This window comes from Pantherophis guttatus, chromosome 16, assembly GCF_059756535.1.
Source record: "Pantherophis guttatus breed Tessera chromosome 16, ASM5975653v1, whole genome shotgun sequence".
Lineage (NCBI taxonomy): Eukaryota > Metazoa > Chordata > Lepidosauria > Squamata > Colubridae > Pantherophis > Pantherophis guttatus.
Genome location: NC_142078.1, coordinates 18820260 through 18844192, shown reverse-complemented (window position 1 = coordinate 18844192; position 23933 = coordinate 18820260). Strand labels below are relative to the sequence as shown.

The 23933-nt window shown below is 46.5% G+C and overlaps 1 protein-coding gene across 2 annotated transcripts in view; it reads left to right on the top strand.

Annotated features, from left to right (window-relative positions):
* Positions 1 to 4856: 4856 nt before the first annotated feature.
* Positions 4857 to 23933, top strand: part of NCS1 (neuronal calcium sensor 1) — a 29018-nt gene continuing 9941 nt past the window's right edge. Inside the window, exons 1-2 of one of the 2 annotated variants that reach the window (XM_034436086.3) lie at positions 4857 to 5069; positions 10020 to 10962. In XM_034436086.3, coding sequence (XP_034291977.1) covers positions 10899 to 10962 — 64 coding nt within the window. In that variant the 5' untranslated portion in view covers positions 4857 to 5069; positions 10020 to 10898. The remainder of the gene's footprint in view (positions 5070 to 10019; positions 10963 to 23933) is intronic. The other variant, XM_034436085.3, reaches the window with a different exon arrangement.

The following is a 23933-nucleotide window of genomic DNA, read 5'->3' as shown; positions in this document are numbered from 1 at the left end:
AGATATGGCAGTGAGGTTGCAACCGTTTGGAGGTCACAGAAGATGCGGAGTGGTTTTACAGCTCTTAGCAAGAAGGTAGACCTGAAGTTTGTAATCCTTGGATCTTTTCTGATCCCAGCTACTGAGTGAATCTACTGCTGACTCTGTATCTATCCCAGAGATCTAGGACCCAGCTTTGGGGAAGGATATGATTTAAGCTTTATTGTTTAACACATTAAGCTCTATTGCCAATCCCTTCTCCGTGTTAAATTCTACGGTATTGTTAAATTTTCTTGTTAAGCTTTATGGCTAACTCTTCTTAAGCTCTATAGGTAAGCCATGGCTAACTTTTCTTGTTACATTCTATAGCTAACCCTTCTCCTTAAACTCTATAGCTAATCCTCTTCTATTAAGCACTATAGCTAACTTTTCTTGTTAAATCATGTGGCTAAATTTACTTCTTAAGCTCTATAGTTAATTTTTCTCCTTCCTAAGATCTATGACTAACCCTTCTTGTTAAGCTCTATAGCTAAGCCGTCTCCTTGTTAAACTCTATGACTAAGTCTCCTAAGCTCTATAGCTAAATTTTCTTGTTAAGCTCTTCTTACTCCTCTCCACTGCTGATCCTTCCCCTAGTCCTTGTGGCTGAAACCGGCATCTGGTAACGTGGTCTGGGGACCTATTAGACTCCTCAAATGATCACAGCAGTCAGGTGCGCGCGGGGGAATAAAGTTTTGGGTGGCAGCCTTCTCTTTTGTGTAACTGTAAATCCGCAAGACGCACTCCCCTGGCTCCTCCTGAGAAGTGTCTAGAATGTATACCTTGTTAGCGGACATTGGATGTAATTGTACCATCGAACGTGCGCTTGTAAAAGCTAAAGGGAACCACGCACCTTGGTCCGATTTTGAACTGGATCTTGGTGGCATTGCCCGCTCGGGGTGAATTTCCAGTAGCCAAGCCCCAGATTCAGCTTCCTTTTGCACTGGGTGCACCGAAGTGGGTTTCAGACACCCTGTTAACTCTCTCTTAGTGAAAATATTTGGGGGACGGGGGCGGGAGGGAATGTCTCTGCAGGCCGAGCAGCCTCCAAGTGGTTGGCCTGGAGAATGATCAAACTCCCTGCTTAGGAGTTTTGAATAAATGTGCACCCGTCCTTCCAGCAGGCCTCTGGGAACCCCTTAATGGTAACACCTCTCCAGCTGTTGCCCCTTATACCCTCCCCAACCCCCGAAAAAGTTGCCGTGATACCTGCCTGCTCCCTCTTGGCCCTTCTATCTCTCAATATCACCAACCTTCCCGGGGAGAAGGTGCCCGCAAAAAGAGGTTTGGTGCATTGCAGCATTTTCACGATGCAACCTGGTTAAGGGAATGGAAAAGGCTGCTCGCTCTATCTCCCCTACCCACCCACCCTTTTTTACTTTCCGCTAAGCAAGCAGGACAAAACTGAGATGGAAGCCGGGGAGGGGAGTGGGGCGTTATTCTCCGTTGAGCGTGCAATGCCTTAAACTAAGCCAGCAACTTTCCTGTCCCTGCCAAGGCCAGCCCACCGGTGCCAGAGGGGGTGTGTGTGGCTGTTGCTATCTTTTTTCTTTTTTTTTTTCCTGTTTGGGCATTCGTTCATTTTGGAAACGAGCAAAAAATATCCTTCCTGGGCTCAGGGCGGGAAGTCTTGGTGAGATGCGAGAGTGTCAGGACGTGGGAAAGGCTGGTGTTGGGTTTGGGAGAAGTCAGATCTTTCCTCTCTGACTTTCCAACTCCAATCGGTGGTCTCCACAGCTCCAAAATTCCAGAAAAAAGGGACTTGTGAGTATTACCTAAAACCCATCGGCCTCTCCTAATCCGTTCCTCGCTGGAACAAGGCAGGTTCCGGGGCTTTTCAAACCAAAGTTTTGATTTATTTGGGGACTGCTTGAGATAAGAATGATACTCAGAGCTGAACAGAGCGATGTTTTATCAACTTTGGCGGTTTTTACAATGGACGGACTTCAATTCCCAGGATTCCCCAGCCAGCCAGCATGCTCAAAAGATGGGTGGAATTCTGGGAATTGTAGTCCGCTTGGAGGGATTTGAAGCGATACTCCTTAAAATGGAGATTTTTTTTCCCTCCCCATTTTTCAAGTTTCCTTCCCACGGCGGGTTTCATATACAGCACCTCTTTTGCATTATTATTATTATTATTTCTCCTCCCAGTGGGTTTTTCATTCATTTTTCTAGTCCATTCCTGAAGATTTATGTTCTCGCACCTTAAAAGTTTTAACCCAATGAAAACTTTTAAAACGGCAAGCAGGAGCAGTTCAGTCCTAGGAAAAACTTCTGGGTTCAATCTGGGATTAAAAGTTTATTATTTCTTTTCCTCTCTTCCCCATTTCACTCCAAGGGAGGGAAGGGTAAAACGCGACACTCCCCTTTAAGACCTCAAAAACCTCCCAATTTCTTTTAAAAAACAAAAACAAAAAAAGAAAGTACATTTGGGGCTTTTTTAACGGGGAAATTTCATTTAGGAACTCGGGGTGGGGGTGGGGGTTTGGTCCTTTTTTAATTTCCTTTTTTTAAAAAACAAATAAATAAAATAACAGTATTTCTGTGATAGGGGCTGATACCAATTGAGGGTTTTAATTTCTCTCTATATAATGTGATTTCCCTGCTGTGGATCAGGTGTATAAATTAAAGAATTCATAACGAAGCGGGTTTGGCCTCTGATTCTTGAATTCCTTCTTTTGCTTGGAGGTGGGGAAGTCTGTGGGTCAGGTTTCTTTTTTCTTCCTAGGACTGTGTTGGTGAACCTTTTTGGCACCGGGGGCCGAAACGGGAGCGCACGTGCAGGGGACACAGGAAACTGGAAGAGCAGCTCCCCGGTGAGCACGCGTGGAAGTGCTGGAAACCGGAAGAGCAATTCCCTGGTGTGCACGCGCAGGAGGGCAGGAAACCGGAAGATCAGTTCCCCGGTGTGCACACAAGGGAGTGCTGGAAACCGGAAGAGCAGCTCCCCAGCGCGCATGTGTCCGCCAGGAAGCTAAGCGCACGCCGGTCACCTGGTCTTCCGGTTTCCGGCGCTCCCCCATGCGCCAAGACCAGCTGGAACCCGGAAGAGCAAAGGGCGACGGCTGGCGTGCCCAGAGAGATGGCTCTGTGTGCCACTTCCGGCATGCGTGCCATAGGTTTGCCATGACAGTCCTAGGCAGAAATACTCTTTCTGGTATTTTGGGTTATTCGAAAGAAGAGAAATACGATGTGATCTCAGGACGTTTGATTAAAATTGCATACAAGTAGTTCACCACCACAATTGACCCCACAATTTATATTACTATAAATTATTATATTAAGTGAGACATTTGTTAAGTGGGTTACACGACCCCATTTTAAGTAAATCGCTGCTATTCAAATTATTAAATTAAATTATATTAAATTATTAAATTAACAACACAGTTGTTAAGCAAATCTGGCTTCCCTATTGACTTTGCTTGTCAGAAAGTCGCAAAAGTGACCCCGGAACACTGCGACCGTCATAAATATGAACCCAGTTGCCGAGCTTCTGAATTTTGATCACATGGGGTGGGGTGGGGTGGGGGGAATGCTGCACCGGTCGCAAGTGTGAAAATCGGTCATAAGTCGCTTTTCTCAGTGACGTAACTTCGAATGAACCGTTGTGTGGTGATGACTTTATAACTGCCAAGAATAAAAATTGGAGAGCAGGCTTAAGTTTTAGAAATAGATTTGGGGATTGGAGGCTAAAACACGCGATGAAGGGTTGCGTGAACCATTCTGTATCTAGTCTTGACAATGTGAAACGCTAGCGATGACATGATAGCTGTCTTTCAATATTGTGTTGTGGCTCCGTTACCTGAGCCTGTGTCATCGGCAGGAGAGGACTCCGAGAGTGAAGGAGAGGAGTTGGCAAGCCTCTCTCTCCAGGACCCTCCTCTCTGGCAATGCCTTTCGTGTCCGCCGAAGGGCAAGAGATAGGCCCGGGGCCAAGCACATCCACACAGCCACAGGTGGACAGTAATGAGGGAGATGAGTCTTGGCTGGATCCTCGGCAGCGTCGCAGAGATAAGTGCGCACAACAGAAGAAGAGGCATGCCAGAGATTAAGCTGAGTCACTGGACCACACCCCACAGGGTATAAAAGGGGGTGAAGTGGCCATTCAGACTCTGTGATGGACAAAACTAACTACTATTGAATCACATTGCATCTTTGGAAACAACATTATCTGCCTTGGATTTATTTTACGAACTGGACAATTCTTGGAACTGTGTGTATTTTGTTTATGAGTAAAGTTCTTGGCAAGCAGGTATTGGGTTGCTGCCAAGCTTCTTATCGGAAGAATTGGTTGTCTGCCAGTTTATTTAACCCCTGGCTGTCTGTTTGTGTGCGTGTGTGAGGCGGGGACAGAACATATTGGAGGGGGTTTTCACAGGGAAGAGGGGATTGACTTAGTCAATCTGTCTCAAAGAAGGGGTTAGGGTTAGAGCGTAAACCATACCTGGCGGGAAAGAACCCGCTGGGAAAGGTTGGGATGAGCCAATTCCGGCGGCAGCAATCCAAGAACAGGGCCAGCGTCCCAGAGGTGCTTTTTTCCCCAGAGGCATCGACTTTGTTTCCCCCCTCCTCTCCAAAGACCTTTCGCTTCTCCTCCAAGGAGCTTCTTCAGTTCTGACTTGGTGGAGGATGGAAGGATTTATACGAACCGAAGAAGCTTCTTGGATGAGGTCTTGGTCCTTGGTCTTCAAGGAAAAACCCAAGAGTTGCCTCTTGAAAAAGCACCTTGAGGACAAACGATGACCTGGATGACGGAGAATCTCTCCATATTCAGTAAAGGATGCTGCAATTAGGTTTCCTAACTCCCTCCCCCCCCCCAGTCCCTGAGTCTCATCCTTGGGCCAAGGCAGATTCGGGTGGAAGCTGATCCCCAGCGCCAGCCTGGCCTCGCCCATCCACCCACCCACGCGCCCCTTTCAAGGAGCTGGCGAGGGCGGGTCTCCTTCCCTTCCTTCCTTCCCTCCCTTCTTCCCGGCGCCCGCCCCCAACCCAGGCTCAGTTTCCCGGGAGGGAAAGGGAACCCCTCCGCGTTCTGCAACTGGCGCCCGCTGGTGAGTTTTAAGTAGCCCAAAAGCGCGCTTGGGGAGGTTCGGGGACCTCCCCACGCTTTGTTGGGAGGTGGAGAGGGGTCTTCTTGTCCTTGAGGAGCCTGCGCGGAACGGGCTCTTTAGTTGCCACCCCACCTCACCCACATCTCCAGCTCCACGTGGCCTCCTTTGACCCCCCCTCCCCCCTTACAAAATTAGGCTGTCTGCCTCTGCTTCCCCACCCCCCCCTTCGTCATCCCGAGCGGCGCGTCTTCGCCTCGCCTTGCTTGCCAAGAAGGATGACGCGCAAAAGCGCATCAACGGGAAATGGGGAAGGTGGCTGGAGTGGGGGGGGGAGGGAGAAGGGGGAATGGGGGGAAGGGCAGGCTTTTCCAGCCTCCTCCTTCTCCTCCCCCCCACCTTAAGGTGACTGAATGATTGCGGGTGCTTGTTTCAACCGTGGCTGGTGGAATAAAAGCATCTTAGTTCCTTGGGGCATGGGGGGGGCAGCTAGGAAAAGCTAGATTTGTGAGAAAGGGGAGTGGGTGTCCCGTTTGCCTCCCGGCCTTGCCTTTCGCCAATCCTCGGGACCCGGCTCGGGTTGGTTCAGCTTCTCCCGCGCAAGCTTGGTAGGATCGCGTTTGTCGAGTCTGTTGACCGTCTGGACGCGTGTTCCGAGGTTGTGGGAAAGCCCTCGCGTGAAAGAATTGCCAGAGTGAAATTCTATGGACCCCGCCCCCCTGCGCAAGTGCACGCAACGCCCTTGCACTCCCCCCGCTTTTGGCATGCAATGGTACGGTAGGCCCGTTTTTCGCCCTCCCCAGGCTCCAGAGGCTTTCTTGGAGCCTGGGGAGGGCAAAAACAGCCTTCCCCACCCCTGGAGGCCCTCTGGAAGCCGGAAATGCCCCATTTGCTGACTTCCAATGGTCCCAGAAGGCCTGAAAATCAGCTGGCTAGTGCGCACATGCACCCCGGAGCTGAGCTCACATGCCCACTGATATGGCTCCACGTGCCACCTGTGGCACGCGTGTCATAGGTTCGCCGTCACGGCCCTACACCATTTCTGACAGGTGGCAGCCCAGTCTCTTCTTGAAAGCTTCCAGTGATGAAGCTTCCACAACTTCTGAATAACAGGACAATTACAGCTTAACAGAGTTGGAAGGCACCTTGTATATGAGCACCGCCCCCTAGAGTCGGGAACGACTAGCACATATGTGCGAGGGGAACCTTTACTTTGACCTTATATACAGAATAACAAAGTTGGAAGAGACCTCGGAGGTTTTTTAGTCCAAGCCAGGAAACCTTATACTATTCTGGAGAAAATCTCTTCTTGAAAACCTCCAGTGATGGAGCATCCATAACTTCTGGAGGCAATTTTTTCCCACTGATTAATTGATCTCACTGTCAGGAATTGCTTCCCTCCTTGATTATTTCCACCCGTTGCTTCTTGTCCTGCCTTCAGGGGCTTTGTAGAATAGCTTGACTCCCTCTTCTTTGGGGCAGCCCCTGAGACAGAAGAGCAAAATTCTATTAGATTCTATTCCCGGAGATTCAGAATGTAATGGTAGTAGTAATGGGTGATGAGAGTGTAAAAACGTCTGTTTCGTTTTGTCAGACTGCAGCATCTTCCTGACCTTGGCCAGACAGATCTTGACAAAGCTAAACTAAGCTGTCTACTTCTTGGATGACAGACCAAGTGGAAATTGGTACAAGATTTTCTCTCTCTCTTTTTAGCCTCTTAAGACGGTTAGAGTTGAGAGTGATAAAATGGTTGCTTAGGCCTTGGAGAATGTGAAAAGGAGACCATCTTGCTCAGACAGGACTGTTTTGGAGATGTTTCCAAGGTTGCATTTCCTTCCTTCCTTCCTTCCTTCCTTCCTTCCTTCCTTCCTTCCTTCCTTCCGTCCTTCCTTCCTTCTTTCTTTCTCTTTCTCCTTCCTTCCTTCCTTCCTTCCTTCCTTCCTTCCTTCCTTCCTTCCTTCCTTCCCATCCACTTCCCTACCTACCTGGGGAAACTGGAATAATGAAGGCATCATTGAATTTCCAGTCCACACAAATACAAAACTCTGGGACACAACTTCTAATTTCACAAAATCATCCATAACAGGTCATCCCTTTCAAGACCAAACAGGCAGTGCGAGGATTCCAGAAATGCTACTGTATTGTTGTAACACTAAGCGTCACTTGTTGAGATGAAAAGAAAGGAAAGAAAGAAAGGGAAAAAAAGCAAGAAAGGAATCAGGAAGGATGGGTGGGTGGAAGGAAGGAAGGAGAGGGAGAGTGGAGGGAGGGAGGAAGGAAACTAAAGGGAAGGAAGGAAGGACAATGGGTAGAAGGTGGCCAGAGGCAGAAGGAGGGAGGGAAGGAAGGAAGGAAGATGAGAAGGAAGGAATGGAAATGAGAAGAAGGAAGAGAGGAAGCCATAGTGGAGCAGTGGTTAGAAAGTAGTATTGCAGGCTAATTCTGCCATCTGCCAGCAGTTCGATCCAGACCATCTCAAGGTTGACTCAGCCTTCCAACCTTCCAAGGTTGGTAAAATGAGGACCCAGATTATTGGAGGCAAGAGGCTGACTTCTGTAAACCGCTTAGAGAGGGCTGTGAAGCACTGTGAAGCGGTATATAAGTCTCCTTGCTATTGCTTGGGAAGGAAGGAAGGAAGGGAAGGAAGGAAGGAAGGGAAGGAAGAAAGGATGGATCTCTTCAGCCATCTGCAACTTCCATGGCTGCTTCTTCCCCACTTTCCATTCAGTCCCCAGGAAACACAGAAGAGACAATCTAAGGAAGAACAAACTCTGCTATTTCCCTGGCCATCTTGCTACTAAATAAGTACAGAAACTTCACACTTCCTCCAGATGACACGCTCTTCCTTGGAAGGCATTTGAAAAAGCAAACTCTTTTGAACAATCTGGTGCGGAGTGGAGAGAAGCCTTTTGGGTGTGTGTGTTTTGTCTTGGCATCCTTTCCTTACATAACATCTTGACCAAAATTTGGTCTCCTCTCTTTTTTTTCCTGGAGTCTTTACGGCTCAACCCTGCTAATTTTGGAAGAGAACCTGACATGCGGTGGCCGAGGAAGGATAATTTTAATCCATTCGGACAGGACTTGGCTTTTTACGTCTTCACATTCGGAGGGAGAAATTGCTTTATTACATCCATCATTCCTGGCCTGGGTGAAATTTATTGAAATAGGCAGGGGGCCTTTTAGTAGCCTAATCAGCTCTTAGGGCTCAAGGCAGGGGTGGAATGCTACCGGTTCGCACCAGTTCGGGCAAACCGGTAGGTTAAAAAAAGCTACCGGTTTATCCGAATGGGTATTTCCGACGATCAGCTGTGCCGCGGGAAATCCTGCTTTCTAAATCACGTGGCACAGCTGTTCCCTCCCCTTGCTGTTCTACTTACCTTCTTAAGCCTCCTTTTTCCACGCAAAGCATGCATTTGGTGTGCGTTGTGCATGTGCACACAGCGTGCATTTGGTGTGTAGTGTACATGTCCACGAGCGGAGTACATTTGGTGCGCACCCCACATGCGCTGGCAGCGAAGCAGTGGCAAACCGCGGAGGATTTCACCACTGACTTAAGGTCTCTCTTGCTGAGCCAACCTCTTTGGATTATTTTAATAGGCAAAATCCACAAGGCTTATGGAGAGCTATCCAAGGTCCTGATTTCAATAGGCTGATTTGAGATTCTGAGTACAGTTAGTCCTCGACTTACAACCATCCCAAGTTACAACGGCACTGAAAAGGGGGACTTTTCCCACACTTAACGACGATTGTAGCATTCCCCAGGGTCAGATAATGAAAATTCAGATGCTTGGCAACTGGCATGTACTTATGACGGTGGGTCACATGATTCCCTTTAACGACCTTCTAACCATACCACTTCACAACCCTGTGACTAACAGATGGAGTGATTCACTTTAATAACTGTGGCAAGGAAAGTCGCCAAACTGGGGCAGAACTTATTTAATAACAACTGTCTCACTTAGCAACAGAAGCGTTGGGCTCCATTGAGGTCTGAAGTTGAGGACTACCTGTATACCCTGCCGTGCCCTTACATCACAGCGGCCCTTCCATCACCAGCTTCTCCAGTTGGGTAGATTGACACAATCTTCTTGCATCTAGGCAACATCATCAGTGCTACATATGCTAACACTGGTGATATTCCCTAGTTGGGCCATGAAATGTCTGCACGAAAATAACCAAGCTCAGAAACTACCGAGGACCCTACAATCATCTTCCTCCTCCTCCTCCTCCTCCTCCTCCTCCTCCTCCTCCTCCTTCTCCTCCTTCTTCCTCCTCCTCCTCCTTCTTCTATTCCTCCTCTTTCTGCTCCTCTTTCTCCTCCTCCTCCTCTTCTCCTCCTTCTCCTTCTTCTATTCTTCCTTTTTCTGCTCCTCTTTCTCTTCCTCCTCCTCTTCCTCCTCCTCCTCCTCCTCTTCTTCTTCTCCTCCTTCTCCTGCTCCTCCTCTTCCTCCTCCTCCTTTTCTTCTTCTTCTTCTCTCCTGCTTCTTTTCTCCTCCTCCTTCTTCTCCTGCTCCTCCTCTTCCTCCTCCTCTTTTTCTCCTCCTGCTCCTCCTTTTCTCCTCCTGCTCCTCCTTCTTCTTCTTCCTCTTCCTCTTCTTTTCTTCTTCTTCCTCTCCTCCTCCTCCTCCTCCTCCTTTCCGTAAACCCCCTTCCCTCCTAGCACTGATGACGTTACCTAGTTGGGTCACGAAACGTCCGCCAGCAAACAATCCGGCTTAGACCTGCTTTATATCAAAACAGGGGGAGCAAACCCCACCTTCCCTCATCCTGGAGTTGTTCCCTAGTTGGGCAAGCTTCAGATGGGAACCCAACCCAGGTTCAAAAGACCTTCCTGTCTTAAATCAGGGCTACCTTTGCAAAAAAAAGAAAGAAAAAAGACTACCTGGCAAACCTTTTGTCATGCTCTCTCCTTCCTTTCCTTTCCTCTCCCCCCCCTCTCCCCCACTTTTCAAGGCCCGGATCGATCCGAGGGGCACAGAAGGAGCCCAGCCGGAGGAGGAGAAGACAAAAGACAGGCAGGCAGCCCATCTATCCGCCCTCTTCAGCTTCATCCCTTATTGGTGCAAGATCCCAGCCGCGTCGGTGGCGTCGAGGACTACAGCAGCCCAACGCAGCAGCAGCCGCGGCCGAGCAGAACCGGGGAGGGCAGGCAAGCAAGAGGAGGGCGTTTGTAACCAGGGACGACCGCGGCAACACTTGGCACAGCTCTGGGCAGGAGAGAGAAAGGGAAAGCTGAGCGGAGAGACGCTCTTTTCCCCCCCTTTGCAAAAAAAAAACCCCAGAGCAGGTTGGGGAGGAAGAAAAAAAGAAAGAAAAGGAAGCAAGAAAGAAATCCATTCATCATTGGCCTTCGGCTTGCTGGCTTCTTGTCTTTGGAATTCTCCCTCCCTCCCTCCCTCTTTCTCTCTCCTTCCTTTCCTTCCCTTCTTCCTGTTGTTTTCTTTTGGGGACGTCAGCTTCCCTCCTCCCCCCCCCACCAGCCCGTTATGGAGCCAAGGGCTGCTTGTCATCTGCAGATGCTCCTTTGAAGACCCTCGAGAGACGCCCAAAGAAGGACTCGGTCGGTCGGTCGGTCTCCGAACCTCTCCGGATTGCAGCGGATCCCTCCCACCCGTTTCCCACCCCCCCCATCCCCCCCCCGTTCTCCTGCGGCTCGTGGGGGGGATTGCAGGGAGACCGAGAGGGTCCGCTTTGGAGGGCCAGGCGGTCCCTCTCCCCCCGGACTTTGCCCCCCTGCGGGCAAGCTTCCTATATGAGTCTTCCTCCAGCCCAGGAGAGCCATCGGGCCCAATTGATGCCTTGCTGAGCCAGGAAGAGCCTGGATTCTCCACCATGGGCAAATCGAACAGCAAACTCAAGCCTGAAGTAGTGGAAGAGCTGACCAGGAAAACATACTGTAAGTTTCTTTCTCTCTTTTGCTTTCTCTTGTCCTCTTCCTTCTTATGCCCCATCCTTCCTTTTCCTCCTTTCCCTCCCTCCTTCCTACCTTCCTTCCCTCCCTCCCTCCCTCCCTCCTTCCTTCCTTTCCAAAACACATTACCCTTCCTTCCTTCCTCTCTCCCTCCCTCCCTCCCTCTTTCCTTCCTTCCTTTCCATAGCATATTACCCTTCCTTCCTTCCTTCCTTCCTTCCTTCCTTCCTTCCTTCCTTCCTTCCTTCCTCCCTCCCTCCCTCCCTCCCTCCCTCTTTCCTTCCTTCCTTTCCATACCATATTACCCTTCCTTCCTTCTTCCCTTCCCTTCCCTTCCCTTCCCTTTCCCTTCCCTTTCCCTTCCCTTCCCTTCCCCTTTCCTTCCCTTTCCTTCCCATCCACATCACTAAACCATCCAATTCTGCAACTTTCTAGACCTGTCTCCTGATAAAGAGACCTCTGGGCTCAAAATACCTCGATTCATTCCTCTTTTTCTGGGGGTGGGGTGGAGATGAAGATGCCCTGTGTGTGTGTGTGTGTGTGCATTGTGTTGAACAATTCTGCTCTAGCCAGCCCAAGGGCTGAGCAGGGAAAGGAGCAGCCGAGGAGGTGTGCTTGAGTTGCATGGTGCAATCTGCTGCATTGCTTTAAAGAGGGGCGGGCGGGAGGGGGAGGGAGGGAGGCAGCTCCCATTGGGGTGTTATTATTGTCAGGGCTGCAGGAAGAGAAGGAACAAGGAGGAGGAAGCCTTCTCTCTATTCTCTTTCTCTCTCTCTTCTCTCTCTCTTCTCTCTCTCTTCTCTCTCTCTCCCTCTCCCTCTTTCTCAGTGATTCATGCAGCTTCTCGCCCCGAGCTGTTTCTCCAACAGCATCTGGCACCCCCTTTGGCTTCTCCTGGGGTGGGCGAGGGCTGGACAGAACTGGAAAGCAGCCCACGGGAGGGACATGCCAGGAAAGGAAGAGGAGGAGGAGGAGGAGGAGGAGGACAGATACTGGGAGAGGAGGAGGAGGAAGAGAAGAGGGAGAAGGAGAAGAGGCGGAGGAGAAGGAAGGGTAAGAGGGAAAGGAGAAGGGAGAGGAGGAGAAGGTGAAGAGATAAGGGGAGAAGGGGAGAAGGAGGAGGAATAGAAGGAGAAGAGGAAAAGGAGGAGAAGGTTAGGTGTAGGAGGAGGTGAGACAGGAAGAGGAGGAAGAGGAATGGGAAAAGAGGAGGAATAGGAGGCAAAGGAGGAGAAGGAAGAGGAGGAGGAGGAGGAGGTTAAGAGGAGGAGGAGTAAGACAGGAAGAGGAATGGGAAGAGAGGAGGAAGAAGAGAAGGAGGAAAACTGCAGGCCCTTTACACAGCGGATAGACGTGCTGATGGCTGCATTGAATTCTTGGACATTTTCAGTCCTGAGAGGGCCATTCTTTCAATCTTTGGCTTTCTCTCACCTTCCCTGCTTTAAATGCTATTTGCAATTTGAAAATGGGGGGGGAGCTGTCCAGAATCTGGCTGGGGGGCGGAGGGGATGGTTTGTGCAGCCGAAATGCGTTTGATGCATTTATTTCACTATTTATTTGACTCAATAGCCTTTTGCTATTTTTGTAAACAACTCGATGCAAAATCCAAAGTCAAAGAATTCTGTTTCGTTTTCCTCTCGCTTCTCTCTTAATTTTTTCCCCCTCTTTATTTTCTTTTCCTTCCCCCAAGGAAGGGAGGGTCCCCCATTTTTCATTTTTGGAAGGGAGGGTCCCCCATTTTGGTCAGCAAACGTGTCTCCCCCCCCCTTCTGAGCGGTTTCTCCCCAGTTGCATCTTTAAACTACACAATAGTTTTGTGCCTTTTGACCGGTTTTCCAACATTAAAGTACCCCTGGATTGAAAAACTTGAATTTTGCTCTTAGATTGCTGAGTTTCTGGATGGTTGCAGAGGGTTTTTTTTTCCCTCTTCTTCCCACAGGGCTCAGTCACTCAAAGTTTGTGATAAGAACTGAGTTGTGTTCTTTCAATCTGGTTTGCTGCTTGGCTCACTGGCTTGAGTTACCTGGAGCCATTTAGCTTTACAGGAACGGGGTTTTTTTTTTAGTCGTATGCCAACCTTTCTCTGTGCTGCCTCCGTTCTTTTTAAAGGGAAAAGCAAGCTTCTAGTTCTCATTATGGTGCCCATGTATTTTCACTGGCTTGGTAATAATTTTGTGAGGTTTCAGAACCGGGATTATTTTCCCCATCACGTCTCCTTCTACACGTGGCTGTAAAAAAAAAAAACACGTTTATATATTATTCTCCTTGATTTGATCCGACAAACTTAATTTCCCTAAATCAGGTGAGCAGAGGTCCACTTTTCAGAGAGACAAAACACAGCTTCAACATCACATTGTCCTTTTTTTTTCCCCCCAGCAAAAAAACTCCATAAGGGGTTTCCGCTCTCTAGTAGGAAAGTTATCCTAACTAGACCCACAAACTGCTCTCCTTCAAAAGTGGCTCTTTTCCAAATTTTGCAGTGAGGTTGTCCACTCTGTCAAGGACCTTGGAGTACTCATCTCTAAAGATCTAAGCGCCCGAGCCCACTGTAACAACATTGCCAAAAAGGCATTAAGAGTTGTTAACCTAATCTTGCGTAGCTTCTTCTCTGGGAATGTTGTACTACTAACTAGAGCATACAAAACCTTTGCTAGACCAATTCTTGAATACAGCTCGGCTGTCTGGAACCCGCACTGCATATCAGACATAAATATAATCGAGAGAGTCCAGAGATAATTCACGAGAAGAGTCCTCCATTCCTCTACCCGTAATAAAATACCTTATGCCACCAGACTCCAAATTTTGGGCTTAGACAATTTAGAACTACGCCGACTTCAGTCTGACCTAAGCATAGTACATAAAATTATCTGCCACAATATCCTACCTGTCAATGACTACTTCAGCTTCAACCACAACAATACACGAGCAAATAATAAGATACAAACTCAAGGTAAACCGCTCCAAACTCGATTGCAGAAAATACGACTTCAGCAACAGAGTGGTCAATGCCTGGAATGCACTACCTGACTCTGTGGTTTCATTCCCAAAACCCCCAAAACTTTAACCTTAAACTGTCTTCTGTTGACCTCACCCCATTCCTAAGAGGTCTGTAAGGGGGGTGCATAAGTGCACCAGCGTGCCTTCCGTCCCTGTCCTAATATTCCTTTTTTACTTACTCTTTTCATGTATTCAAATTATGTTTACACTTTTACCTGTTATCTTATATATGCTTGACAAGTAAACTTAAACCTGTTTTTTTAAAAATGGAGGACTTTGTAAAGAGGTTTTGGCCGCCATGAGAAAATAGCCTTTTCCTGATGCTTTGTAATGTCTTCGGGTCTCATCCCAGGTTTTCACGGCTGTTGGAGGCGGCGTTCCTGAAATCCCAGGGAAAGACATAGCTGCTTTAATGAGTTTTAGGTCGAGGTAGCTTTGCGTCTCTTGCACAATCCAAAATAATCTGAAATGTGCCCGGTTTTTAAAATAACCCACAAACGATTTGCGATAGCGAGAATTGTGAGAAATGAGCCTCAAATATTTTTAACAGGGACTGTTAAAAAAAAAATTTTTTTTTTAATTTGGCAAGCTGAATTTGACATATTTGCAAAAAAAAACAAAACCCGACAAACTGACAGAGACAGCCCGTGATGTCCTTCCAGAAATGACAAATGGGAAGAGACTCAAATTCACCCAAGCCAATTGCGTTGCTAACGTGGCCATTTTGAAAACAGCTAAAAGCAAACCACGCTTGAGGCCACCCAATCCTGCTGGTGAGTTATTTAAAAACCTTTGCTTTGGCCCACTGGGTTGCGTTTTCTACCTGGGCAGTCTAGTTGCTAACCAGCTGATATTAGATCTGTCAAATCCAGGGGCAGGAAATTGCTTTGTGGCTTAAAACTTTTTATAAATGAGGATTGTAGGAGCCAAATTTTTTGATTTATTGAGCACTGTTTCTCAGTCAAGGGTGAGGGGTCCTTAGCGCTCTCTGAGCTTGGCTGTTTTCTTGCAGACGTTTCATTACCCAACTAGGTACCATAATCAGTGCTAGAAGGGAGAGAGCAAGCCTCACTCTCCTCCTCCTCCTCCTCTTCTTCTTCTTCTTCTTCTTCTTCTTCTTCTCCTTCTCCTTCTCCTTCTCCTTCTCCTTCTCCTTCTCCTTCTCCTTCTCCTTCTCCTTCTTCTTCTTCTTCTTCTTCTTCTTCTTCTTCTTCTTCTAGAATAGAATAGAATAGAATAGAATAGAATAGAATAGAATAGAATAGAATAGTTGGAAGGGACCTTGGAGGTCTTCTAGTCCAACCCTCTGCCCAGGCAGGAAACCCTACACCACTTCAGACAAATGGTTATCCAACATCTTAAAAATTTCCAGTGATGGAGCATCTCCTTCTCCTTCTCCTTCTCCTTCTCCTCCTCCTCCTCCTCCTCCTCCTCCTCCTCCCCCCCCTACTTTCTTCTTCTCCTACACTCCACACACCACTTCCTCTTAACACTGATGATATTACCTAGTTGGGTCATAAGATGTCTAAGAAAACAGCCAAGCTCAGAGGGGCCTTCATTTCAACCTTGAGCTACAGATATTCTCCTTTATCGATAAAGATGATAATTGCTGTATGGCCAAGGAAGGGAAGTGTGATTTTGTGGCTGCAAGAAGCAGATTGTCTCGTTGATCACACGGATTGCAGGTAGTCCTCGATTTACAACCACAGTTGTTGAGCCCAAAGCGTCTGTTGCTAAGCAAGACAGCGGTTAAGCGAGCTTTGCCCCGTTTTACGACTTTTCTTGCCACGGTCGTTAAGCGAATCATTGCAGAACAACTTGCCTGCAGAAGCTGCGAATGCTCCCAACACTGGAGGTTTTTAAGAAGATGTTGGATAACCCTTTGTCTGAAGTGGCGTAGGGTTTCCTGCCTAAGCAGGGGGTTGGACTAGAAGACCTCCAAGGTCCCTTCCAACTCTGTTTTTCTAAATTCTAGTTATTAAGTTAGCAACATGGTTGTGAAGTGAATCTGGCTCCCCCACTGTCTTTGCTTGTCAGAAGGTCGCAAAACGGGATTGCGTGACTCCTGGACACTGCAACGGTCGTAAATATAAGCCAGCCTGATTTTTGAACACGGGATCTTGAGGATGCTACAACCATCTTTTGAGAGAAAAAGTCCCATTTGTCAGTGCGGTTGAAACTTCGAACAGTCAACGAAGTATTGAAAGGGACCGGTTTTTAATGTCTATATATCTAAGACAGCGCCAAATTCCACTTTTCGACCCATCTGGGTGCAGTTCTCGCCACAGCCAAAGGAATAAAAGCTTAAAAGCTTCAGTAGACAAAAAAAAAAAAAATCTACTTGCCTTCGGTTTCCAAAGGCTTACAAACGAAATGCAAATTCTCCATTTGGCATCGGATAATATTTTAAATTGTACAGTTTGTTCCTTTGGTTTTTTTTCCCCCCCTGAGAGGGCCGGTTCGAAAGAAAAAGCTAAAACGAGGAAGCCACGAACGCCAGCCAGGAAGGAAGGGAGGTCTCGATGCCTTCAGCCCTGCGAAAACGTTGGAAACCACTTATGGACTTTGTGCTTCAAAGTCGTCGTATGTTTTACCTTCCAGTCCCCTAATCCTCTTTGTTGCTCTTCTCTGCACTCTTTCTAGAGTCTCCACATCTTTTTAATTACATGGTGACCAAACCTGGATGCAGAATTCCAAGTGTGGCCTTACTAAGGCATTATAAATTGGTATTAACACTTCACGTGATCTTGATTCTATCCCTCTGTTAATGCAGCCTCGGACTGCATTGGCTTACATTGGCCAATTGGCAAGCACCTGGATTTTGATCACGGAATGCCGTGCAAGGATCAATCCTAAGTAACTTTTTTTCTTTTTAATGTCGTCTTAACTTCGAAACGAAGTTCATTCAACGCATGGCTGTAAGCAGGGGTGAAATCCAGCAGGTTCTGACGGGTTCTGGAGAACCGGTAGCGGAAATTTTGAGTAGTTCGGAGAACTGGCAAATACCACCTCTGGCTGGCCCCAGAGTGGGGTGGGAATGGGGATTTTGCAATATCCTTCCCTTGGAGTGGGGAGAGAATGGGGATTTTGCAGTATCCTTCCCCTGGAGTGGGGTGGGAATGGAGATTTTGCAGTATCCTTCCCCTGCCACGCCCACCAAGCCACGCCCACAGAACCGGTAGTAAAAAAAAATTGGATTTCACCACTGGTTGTAAGTCAATGAAGATGGCTAGCGAGGTTAGATTCGACTTTTTTTCGCCCCGCGGATTCTCAGTTTGAAACCCTGGTGCAACACCTTTTCTTCTTTCCAACAATTGCTTTGTTCTGCAAATACAATGACAGGAAAAGAAAAAAAAAACGAGCAAGGGGAAAAAAAAAAAAACCCTCTACTTTCTGCCCCCAGAAAAGCTGTTCAGTTTTGGTGTCTCAACCTGGCTATGTGCCACGGCAAACTCGTGTGGGCCGGCTGGCTGTTTTCCTTGGAATCGTCAAGGAAATATTAATAATAATAAAAGCTTGTAAATACGATTTGTTGGCAAAAAGGGCTCGGCAGGGAAGGTGAGAAAACGGGGGCTGTCGTTCAGTTCCTCGAGGGCGATCAGCGCCAAAGACCATCTGCTGAGATAGGAGCAAGCAAATGATAGGGAGTCCTCGACTTACGACCGCAATTCAGCCCAAGGCGGTTGTTCAGTGAGTTTTGCTCCATTTTACAAGATTCCCCACCCCCACTGATGTTATAAGCAAATCGTGCGGTCGTTAAAGCAAGCCGATGGACATTGCTTTGTCGCAAGCCGGCGGGGAAGGTTACAAAGGGTGGATCACACAACCGCAGGACAGTGCAACAGGCAGAAGTACATGCCAGTTGCCAAGCAACTTAACTTTGATCACGTGACCACGGGGGATGCGGCAACGGTCATAAATGTGAAAATCGGTTGTAAGTCACTGGTTGAGTGTCGTCGTAACTTTGAGCGTTCACTAAACGAATGGTTATAAATCAAGGTTTACCTGTACTTTGGGGCAAGTCAATGCTGGGATGCATGCAGAAATGTAAGCAAGCATTGACCATTTAACCACCCTTCCAAAATAAGTCTATTGGCTGATTTTTCCCATCTGGGGTTGTTGGTGGCAAAAGCCAACATTTGCCTCTTAAATTTCATCTAAACAACAACAAAAAGTACCTCCAGAATTGATATACTTGGCATAAATTTGTATAAATTTATACAAATTTATACAATTTGTATAAATTTGAAGCACCCCCTTCCCCACCAGAGCATCAGTGTAGCCTGGGGCTCCAGGAAACAGACAATTGGCAGACCAGGAAAAAAGAGAGCGAGAGTTTTTCTTGTAACCCCTCCAAGTTTATTTCCTGATTGTGTTCTGCAAGATATTAGCGATAAATTATAGCGTTTATTCAATCTCCTTGCTATTTTTATAACATCTAGGACAATGTTCCATTTGCCAAAGCAGCTGCATAATTCAGAGGTTCAGAATTCGGGAGATAATGCCAAAATGATAGTTAGAAAACTGTGAACTCGCTCCGTCGGTAAACGGTGGTTTTTGATTTTCTAAGAAACCTTCCCTTGCTGTGCTAATAATAACACTTTGGTAGCTGTGCATTGACTTCGGCATCACCTCTATTTATTCTATTTCTATTTTATCGAATTTCTATACCGCCCTACTCCCGAAGGACTCAGGGCGGTGTACAGCCATGAAATAAAACACATAAATATACAAAATTTAAAATCGAATAAAAATGAATTAAATAAATTTGGCTGAATTAATACCCATAATTTAAAATACCCATAATTTTAAAATACATTAAAAATTTAAAATTTACATTTAAAAGGGAGAAGATTTAGGCGAGGCCCGCTTGATGAAATAAAAGCGTCTTCAACTCGCGGCGGAAGGTGCGCAGATCCGCACCTCTGGGTGTGTTCACACAACAGCCTTACCCGCATCTGTTAACTGGTTCATTCACACACATCAGGCAATACTTGGATAGGGGTTGTAGCCAGAGATGGGATTCACTTACCTTCCCTACTGGTTCACAAATGTGAGCGCACGCCCTTCTGTGCATGCACCGTAGTCACACATTACATCTGGGTGGGTGGGCGGAGCTTCCCATAGTCGCCGCTACCGGTTCGTGCGAACTGGCTGAATCCCACTACCGGTTGTAACTTGGCGTCTTGTGGGAATCGAGTGTGTTGGGTTAGCCCATTTTTCCATAGCTAAGTTAAGCGTGTTCTGCAAAGGAATTGTCCCTTATCTACCGCTAGACTTTAAAGTTGGCCTAACTCATTTTATGTTACTTGAGTAGGCTCACCGCCGCCTCTTCTTGGCCTGTCCAACCTGGAGATGAGTTTCTCATGCATCAAATTGAGTTTGGATGGAGAACAATATTGATAATGAAACTTTCTGGCATACCAAAAAGTCCCAAGCTTTAAACCATCGTGGGGTAGAGCTGAGAAAGAAGTTTTTTTGGAACTTCTCCAGAAGAACTTTATTGGAAGCAGTGGATGCCATGTGTGACTTGTAGAAGGGACCTTCCCAGGTCCTTTTTTCCACCAGAGATCAGAAAATTGTTGATCCTTTAAATCGATGGATTGAATTTTTGGATGAACAACCCATGATTCTATAGATCTACGACTTTCCGTATCTGTCAACTCCTGGTTCATCTTATTTGGGACTCTTAAGGTTTCTTACGGGATAGGGTGGCTCAGTGGCTAAGACACTGAGCTTGTCGATCGAAAGCTTGGCAGTTCAGTGGTTCGAATCCCTAGTGCAGTGTGATGGGGTGAGCTCCCGTGACTTGTCCCAGCTTCTGCCAACCTAGCAGTTCGAAAGCACGTAAAAAAAAATGCAAGTAGAAAAATTGGGACCACATTTGGTGGGAAGAGAACAGCGTTCCGTGCGCCTTTGGCATTGAGTCATGCCGGCCACATGACCACGGAGACGTCTTCAGACAGCGCTGGCTCTTCAGCTTTGAAACGGAGATGAGCACCGCCCCCTAGAGTCGGGAACGACTAGCCCATATGTGCGAGGGGAACCTTTACCTTTAAGATTTTTTTCACCATTTTGGAAGTTCAGCTCTCCCCATCCCGATCAGAGATGGTTGATTTCATTACCTTTCGGATCCCATCTGTGGATTTGGGCTGATTCTCTTCCGTCAATTCCCTTCTCTAAGAGCCTCCATTAAATATTTCATTGACTCTGAAGACACCTTAATTGCAATGAGCTATTTGGCCGGAGAGCCCTTTTGCAAGAGAATTGGCAGCTCTAAAGGATGAGTTGGGGTGAGAAGGTGCAGATTTAAGGAACCAAATCTTTACAGATGGTGAAGGAGAGAAATTGTGTGGTTTTTTTTTTTTTCCTGAGAGAGCTGGAAACTTACCATCTAAGTTCCTTATCCCTGACTCATCCACGTTTTTGCGAGCCAAAAACCTGCCCAGCCGAGCAATGTAGCACAAACTCATTCTCTGTTTACTCAGCAAGTTACGTACATTTTAATACCGTTTGAATAAATCTGTAGCTTTTCTTCTGTTAATTAGTTGGACACGCCAACATTAATTGAAAGCAATAAGCCGATTGCTCATGAAGCTATTTTGGGGAGAATCTCTTGATGCACAAAATCATAAGCTGAACAAATTGTCTGGCTTCCAAATTCACACTCACTGGCAAAAAGCCAGCCACACTGAAGCTAACTAGCAGCAGTAACTTGTGGTTTGGTGCATGGTTCAACCTAGTTCTGCAATGCCGGGAGAATCGGAAGAAAATTGGATTGGTTGAAATCCGTGGAGTGAATCCTCAAAAGATTTTTTTTGGGTTCCCTCTTGCACAAAAGCAGCTTTTTAATTTTTTAACCTTAGCCTCAAGGTGCGTGAGAACATCTCATGAGGCATGTTGGCAAAATTAATTCTTTCAAATGAGATCGCTCGGAGTCTTCTTTAACTAGATTTACGGAGACGAACATGGGAGGGATATAAGAATTCCAGCCGCTGAATTATTGTGGATTTGATCCCTCCAGTTCATCAGACAAGAGTGTTTCGTATTTCTTTTGAATGGTTCATTTTTTTGGGGGGGGGGGAGATTCAGCAAGAGGGGACGTGGTTTTTTTTGTTTTTTTTTTACTGACAACTGATTAAATTGCAGTTTGGCCGTTTATGACCCACTTCCACAGAATCGTTACACCTTTCCTTTGATTGCTTTAGAGCTGATTTTACTATTGAAAGTGGTAGAAGAATGGAGTTGAGTGGAATGGAATGGAATGGAATGGAACGGAACGGAACGGAACGGAACAGAATAGAATAGAATAGAATAGAATAGAATAGAATAGTAGAGTTGGAAGGGACCTTGGAGGTCTTCTAGTCTAACCCCCTGCTTAATGAGGGAACCCTACATCATTTCAGACCAATGGTTATCCAACCTCTTCTTAAAAACTTCCAGTGTTGGAGCATTCACAATTTCTGGAGGCCAGTTGTTCCACTGATTCATTGTTCTCCCTGTCAGGAAATTTCTCCTTAGTTCTAGGTTGCTTCTCTCCTTGATGAGTTTCCACCCATTGCTTCTTGTCCTACCCTCTGGAGAATAGCTTGACTCCCTCTTCTTTGGGGCAGCCCCTGAGATATTGGAAGACTGCTATCATGTCTCCCCTAGTCCTTCTTTTCATTAAACCAGCCAAACCCAGTTCCTACAACCGTTCTTCATATGTTTTAGCCTCCAGTCCCCTTATCATCTTTGTTGCTCTTCTCTGCACTCTTTCTAGAGTCTCCACATCTTTTTGACATCGTGGCGACCAAAACTGGATGCAGGATTCCAAGTGTGGCCTTACCAAGGCCTTATAAAGTGGTATCAACCCTTCACATGATCTTGATTCTATCCCTCTGTTTATGCAGCCTAGAGATTGCTATTATTGTGTTATGTCGCACCTTCTTTCTCCTTGGCTGCTCCCAAAGAACCTCTAGCATTTATCTGATTGATGTGAGTCACTTTCATCGTTGAAAACTGGGCGGTAGACAAGTTTAAATAACTATTAATGTTGGTTGTACAGTCAGGCCGATGTTTACACTGGATTTGGCCATTTTGTCTACCCATTGAGTCCTTCCCAAGGACAACGCAGATGTTGTGGTTTGATGGCGTTTAAAGGTATGGTTGCAGGATGTCAGCTGTTCCCAGGCAGGCTGCCTTTTGCAATTGACTGAGGGTACTCTTGTCAATTCCAATGGTGTTGAAGTGCTCAAATAATACATTACTATCGTGGTTCATCTCACAGCCTGAGGTTTAGACTGGATTTTGTCCATCTACACAGTATTTAGTCCTCCCTGAGAACCTGAGATAAGGCAGATATCGGCGTTTGTCGGTGTCCAAGACACCATGGCAGAATATAAGCTGGTCTCAATTGTCGTCATAAGTCAAGGACTCTACCGGTATGTAGAATTTTTTTTCGTTCCTTCTGTGGGATCACCCAGGACGTCATAGGAGTTAAAATCTGAAGCTGGAATAGGTGACTCGTTTCTCATTTCTCACCGTTGGCCTTTTTTAATGTTTAACCGGAACAGTGGGAAGTTTTAAGCATTAAAACCATTAGAGCAGAGCCGAGGGGGGAAAAAAAACTGAATATAATTGAAAACGCATCTGGAAAGGACAGGGCTGCATTGTTCATTAGCCTTCTGAATTATAAATTTGCAACTGGCCTTGTTTGATTGCAAGCCTGCTTTGAATTTTTCAGTAAGGCACCAATGCAATCGCCCCAGAGGTGTTTGTGCCAGAGTGGACCACGGGCTAAATATTTAGTTCCCAGGCTGATAATGTTTGACTGGAAAGCTTAAAATATTTCTCTTTGATTTAGGCCAGAGAGGAGAGAGAGACAGAGACAGAGACAGAGAAAGACACACACACAGAGAGAGAGAGATACACAGAGAGAGAGAGACAGAAAATTGGTATTTAATGTGTCACATTTTTTTTTTTTGAAATTCAAAAAAAGCATGCAAATTTGGCATCTTGCAAAAGTCATGCATTGATAATTAGGCGTTTCTTTTCCAGCTTTGCAGCAAAATCTTGGCACTCTGACTGTCGCCGTGTGTATTTTTGGTTTGCTGCCTCAGCTGCGGGAGAGAGCCAGATTTTTTTTTTTTCCAAGCACAAAGTCCCATTTTGATAAAACTTATTTAAAGTTTCGAAATCCCGATGAACTTATTTCACTGAAGCGAAACAGTGAAGATTGAGCCCCCGGTCTAAATTCACAAGGGGTGCAGACTCCAAGCTACGCCATAATATTATCTTTTTTCAATCCAGATAGTCCTCAACTTACAACAATTTGTTTAGTGGCCGTTTGAAGTTACAAAGGCACTGAAAATAAAAAAGGGAATTATGCGCTCATGACTGTTTTTGGCATTTCCGCAGTATTGCGATCAAAATTCGGGGCGCTTTTATTTACGATGGTTTGCAGGGTCCCAGGTTCAAGTGATTCCCCCTTTGTGACTTTCGCAGCCGGCTTCCGACAAGCAAAAGTCAAGGGGGGAGGGGAAGGGAGAAGCCAGACTTGCTTAACGACCACATGATTCATTTAAAAATGGAAGCGATTTGCTTAACTGCAGGAAAAAAAAGGTGATAAAATTGAATACAACTCATTTAACAACCGTGGTGCTTAGCAATGGAAATTCTGCTTCCAATTACAGTCGTAAACCGAGGACTCTCTGCAGCCCTTCCCAATCCATACCTCTCTCCCCAAAATATTAAATTTGCTCAGTTTTTTCAGAGCTGACATTCGATTTTTAAAAAAAATTGATTTGAGGGTTGAACATAGTTAGTTCGCGCTACCTACCGTGTTTTCCCGAAAATAAGACATTCCCCTGATAATAAACCCAATCTGGCTTTGGACTAAAATAAGCCCCCGAAAATAAACCCTTCCTGAAAATAAGCCGTCCCCGAAAATATTTAACTGCATGCACAGCTGGTCCCTG